General features: G+C 60.8%; 1 protein-coding gene across 1 annotated transcript; it reads right to left on the bottom strand.

The window, feature by feature from the left end:
• Positions 1-1,861: 1,861 nt before the first annotated feature.
• Positions 1,862-2,994, bottom strand: LOC102431766 (actin-related protein T2-like). The gene is given in 2 exon segments (XM_014449917.1): positions 1,862-2,091; positions 2,094-2,994. Coding segments are annotated over 2 exon segments (1,131 nt in total).
• Between the last annotated feature and the right edge of the window lie 2,138 nt (positions 2,995-5,132).

Genomic DNA, 5,132 nt, shown 5'->3' with positions numbered 1-5,132 from the left:
CAACGTGCCCCAAGTGCCGCCAGAACACAGTTAGCCATCGAGTTCACTTCCAGCCGGGACATCCTTGGTCATGAAGGGGAAATAGGGACATGCCCAGGGGACAGAAACACGGAAACCCTGTTGCTTAGCAACCTGTTGCTATAGCACAGCTAAAGCAGAACAGGGGAGGGCATGGGACTTCGGGAAGAGCGAAAGAACATGGGGTTGGGGGGAAGAGGGGTACCCCATCTGAGGCTGTGCCTCACGTACACAGAAGAAATATGGACGACAGTTTTGTTTCAAAAGTTGGGAAGGGCCCTAACCGGTTTGGCTCAGTGGATGGAGCATCGGCCTGTGGACTGAAGGGTCCCAGGTTCGATTCCGGTCAAGGGCATGTATCTTGGTTGTGGACACATCCCCAGTAGGGGGTGTGCAGGAGGCAGCTGATCAATGTTTCTCTCTCATCGATGTTTCTCTCTCTCCCTCTCCCTTCCTCTCTGTGAAAAAATCAATAATATATATATATTTTTTAAAAGTTGGGAAGGTAAAGGGACTTACGTGGAAGTCAGGCTCCTACGCTTCACTTCAAGTGGTGAAATGTTGGTCCCAGTGGGTCATAACATTAACGAGGACCATCATTAAGAAATCATACAAAAACCCACAGATAAAGCAACATAGAATTCTTTAAAATGTTTAAGTAACCCATGGGAAAGTAAGGCAAGAGGAATAGGGCCCTGGCCGATTTGGCTCAGTGCATGGAGTGTCGACCCTCAGACTGAAGGGTCCCAGGTTCAATTCCGGTCGGGGGCATATACTTCGCTTATGGGCTCAATCCCCGGCCCCCTCTCTCTCACATCAATGTTTCTCTCTGTGTGTCTCTCCTCCTCCCTTCCACTCTCTCTAACAATCAAGGGGAAAATATCCTCTGGTGAGGACTAACAAAAAAAAAGAAAAGAAAAGAGAGGAATGGGAACAAAAAACAGAGGGGGAAAAACAAACAGAAAATAAAATGGTAGGCTTAAGACAGAACCCATTACTTTAAACGTAACCTGTCTAAAGACACTGAGTAAAAAGACAGGGATTGGTACCATGAATTTGAAAATGACCCACCTAACTTCTGCCTTCCAATACAGCACATGCTCACTTCCACTTCAAATATGACATGGATTTTCCCCGTCATGTTTATTCAACTGTTACTTCATTCATGGCCGTTAACTCTGCCTCCAGTATTTTGCCCCCAAACACTGCCCAAAACACACTTGAATAGAACAACAAACAGGAAGACTACAATAAACAAAGCAGAGAAGCGGAACCTCACACGCTCCCGGGAGCGGGCCCTGAGAGAGTCCTGAACAGGTGGCGGTTTCTGCTTCTGCCCGTCCCCATGTGCCCAGATGAAGGGGTCCCTCCTGCTCAGCTGCCCGGCCCCATAAAAGCAGCGTGAGAGCCCTACTGTGCTCAGCACCAACCTGGGCGAGGGTTTGTGGACCTCAGGATCGGGCAGCAAGCATCCCTGCCTGTTCCCGCCACACCCCCTCCCGGACCCTCGGGCCCCCCTAAGCCACCTGTTTTAGATGCAGACGCCAGGGCCCTTCCGACACGAGCTTCTGGCATGAGGTCCAGACCCCCCGAGTTTGGTCCAAATTCTGCCGATGGACACAGCCTCCACTCATACCCCAGGGCTCTCCCCGGAGAAGGAGGGGGTCGGGGGGCAGACCACTGGAACGAGATTCGCCCCCGGGGTCAGAAATGATGCCGGTGCCGCCAGAATGAACGGACGCGGCCAATGACTGCACCATCTCGTCTTTTATTGAACACCGTGCCGATGTCAAGGGGCGAGCTCGCCCCCCCCCCCCGGGGGCCGCCCCGTGCGCGGGGCCCCTCAGAAGCACCTCCTCTGGACCACCGACGTCCCGAACTCCTGGAAGTCGGCGGCGGTGACCCACATCTGCTTGAAGCTGCTCAGGGAGGTGACGATGGAGGCGCCGATCCACGTGGAGAACCACCTGTCCGGGGGCGCGGTGATCTTGATGGGGGTCCCCTTGGCGGCCAGCTGCTCCAGCTCCTTCAGGAGCCGGTCGTCCAGCCCCTGGAACAGGGTGCTGCCCCCGACAGCACGATCTCCCCGTAGAGGGCGCCCTGGATGTCGGCGTCGCACTTGCCGATGCTGCAGACGACCATCCGGGAGAGGCCCGGGTTCTGGACGCCCAGCTGCTCGGGCGCGAACAGGGCCTCGGGCGCCTGGAACAGCTGGTCCCCGATGTGGACGATGTTCCCGTCCGGCAGCTTGTACTCCCGCAGCACCTCCTCCGCCCGCCGAGACAGCTCCTGCTCGGGCTCCCGGGCGACGTAGCACAGCTTCTCCTTGATGTCCGGCACCAGGGCCCGGGGCAGCGCGCAGGGGAAGGCGCGCCCGTCCGCCTGCAGCAGCCGCGTGAGGTGCTCGGTGATGTCCCTCCCCGCCACGTACAGCTTGCTGACCGCGTGGGGCAGGGAGTAGCCCTCGAAGATGGGGACGGTGCAGGTGACCCCGTCCCCGCTGTCCACCACCAGGCCCGTGACGCAGGCCGAGGCGTACAGGGCCAGCACGGCCTGGTCCGACAGGTAGAAGGCGGGCACCTGGAACGTCTCGAACATCACGGCGGCCATCTTCTCCCGGGCCTCCCTGGGGTTCAGCGAGGGCTCGGTCATGAGCACCGGCCGCTCGCCGGCCCGCACCCCCAGCTCCCACTCGAACAGGTGCCGCCACAGCTCCTCCATGTCGTCCCAGCCGACGATCAGGCCGCGCTCGACGGGCCAGCGGAGGAACAGGGCCTCCTTCCGGTGCAGGGCCTCCTCCCCCACGAAGGTCTGCTTCTGGCTGGCCCCCGCCGAGGCCGCCTGGAACTTGGGGCGCCCCACGACGGAGCTGACGATGTGGCGGGGCCCGATCTCGCCCGACAGGCCCGCCTTGCAGAGCCCGGACCCATTGTCCACGATCACGGCCGGGGAGTCTAACACGTGTGGGTTAAACATGGCGCATCCCCCGCCTCAGCCGCATCCGACCCAGGCGGAACCCTCGTGGGCCACGCTGTGACACCAGAGGCTCTTCCGGAAGCTGCAAGGGCCCGGGGTTCCGCGGTCCTCGGGGCGTCTCCCCGACAGGCGAGCCGACGGCGGGTCCCCGAGAGCCCTCCCTCCACCTGCAGGCCCGCTCCCCTCCAGGGGCCCAGGCGCTGAGGCTTTCTCAGGGATGGCGTCACATGTGTAACAATGTAACCAAGGCAACCATTGTGCTCAGCCTGCGTCAGAGGGCTGGGGGCGGGGCTCGGAGCCCCCGGGGTACCCCCACCTGGGGAGACACCTCACAGAGGAAGGCAAGCCATGCCCCCCCACAAGGAGGTGTTATCAGCAGCCTGTGAGTGAGGTCCAGCCTTAGGACCGAGTGAAGCAGCCCCCCGGACCTCCCAGCCCGCGGGCATCTCGGCCCACTGAGCTGCGGTTTGTGGGGTGACAGAAGCACACGTCCCTTGCTAAGGAGTGACCAGGCCCCAGACATGGGTCCCCGTGGGAGGCATGATGTCCACACCTCATCGCATCAGGGACTTAGCACATTCTTTTTGAAGTCAGACTCCTCCAGGAAGCCCTCGGGGATTTCTCTTTCCTTCACTCCAAGGGCCCTGGTAGATGCTAAGCAAAGCCCACCCCCCACCCCCCGGGCCTGCTGGCTACCTCTCCAGGCACACGCGTCCCTGCACTGGGTCGAGGTCAGAGCCCCCCTTGCTCCCTGCAGGGGTCCGTGGGGCTGGGAACGCAGTGGGGATGTGAGGTTTCATGAGGGCAACCTGATGGAGCCGGTCACATGGCCACGTCCACTGAAACACATTCGGAAATGACCAGGTCACCAGGGCTGAGGTGGCCAGGCTGTAGGGCCAGACTGCATCCCCAAGGGGCTGGGTGGAGGGGCGGCTCCGGCCTCCACAGCACCCCGTCAGCAGCTCAGGCTCCGACGCTCAGGAAGAAACAGGGACCAATCAGACCTGGGGACTGAGCTCACTGCTCCCTGAGGAGGTGGAGGTGGTCAGGGGGTCAGGGGTCCAGAGGGTCAGGGGGGATGTCTCCAGCCCGGCTCCTTCCCATCCGGAAGCTCCCAGAGGCCTCCCCCAGGGTCACGTCCCTCCCAGACCCCTCGCCTCCTCCCGCCTGTGGTCCTCGCTGCGCGTCCGGCCAACCCACCCGCAAAACCTTACGTGGCTGGTCACGTGGTGGAGACGAGTGGCGGGTGTGGCTCTGTGCGCACCCACCGGGCCGAGGCCTGGGCAAGGGTCAGTCAAAACTTTTTTAATACTTTCTTTTATTGATTTCAGAGAGGAAGGGAGAGGGAGAGAGAGAGAAAGAGACACCATGATGAGAGAGAATCCTGGAGAGAGAGAGAAACATCCATGATGAGAGGGAATCATGGATCAGCTGCCTCCTGCACACCCCACACTGGGCAGGTGCCCTGACTGGGAATCAAACCCTGACCTCATGGTTCACAGGTCACCACTGAGCCACTCCAGCCGGGAAGAAAGCCTCTGGTTGCTACGGAGATGTTCCCCACGGACACCTCCCGGCGGAACTGAGTCCGTCTCACGGCAGGGTGGACGCTGCGACATGACCCCCGACATCGCAGCGACCACGGGGAGGGTTTGAAGAGGCGGGTCCCACACTGAAGGGAGCGCGTGGCCCTGGCAGGCAGGCGGCTGGGAGGATGAGGCTGGTCAACAGGACACTGACCGGGCTCCAGCCTGTGAGGCCCCCGACGCCGCGGGCTCGCTCCGGCCTTCGCCAGCCTCTCCCCCTGCAGCCAGCATTGGGCGGAGTCAGGAGCACGTGCCCTCGAGGTCCCTGGATCCTGGCCCTAAAGTGGCCGTCGTGGGGGGCAGGGGAGGTAGCAGAGCTGCGTCCGGCCCGGGGCCCTGGGCGGGCGGAGGCACTGGGCGTGTGCAGGAGGGACAGAGAGGGGAGGACACCCCCTGGTTAGTGGTTCTCAGCCTTCTGGCCCTTTCAATACAGTCCCTCATGTTGTGGTGACCCCCAACCATAAAATTATTTTCGTTGCTACTTCATCACTGTCATGTTGCTACTGTGATGAATCGTCATGTAAATATCTGATATGCAGGGTGGTCTGAGCC

The sequence above is a fragment of the Myotis lucifugus genome, unplaced genomic scaffold (assembly GCF_000147115.1).
Source record: "Myotis lucifugus unplaced genomic scaffold, Myoluc2.0 scaffold_1552, whole genome shotgun sequence".
Taxonomy (NCBI): Eukaryota; Metazoa; Chordata; class Mammalia; order Chiroptera; family Vespertilionidae; genus Myotis; species Myotis lucifugus.
Note: the sequence above shows the minus strand (reverse complement) of the source record. Positions and strands in the feature narration are given on the sequence as shown.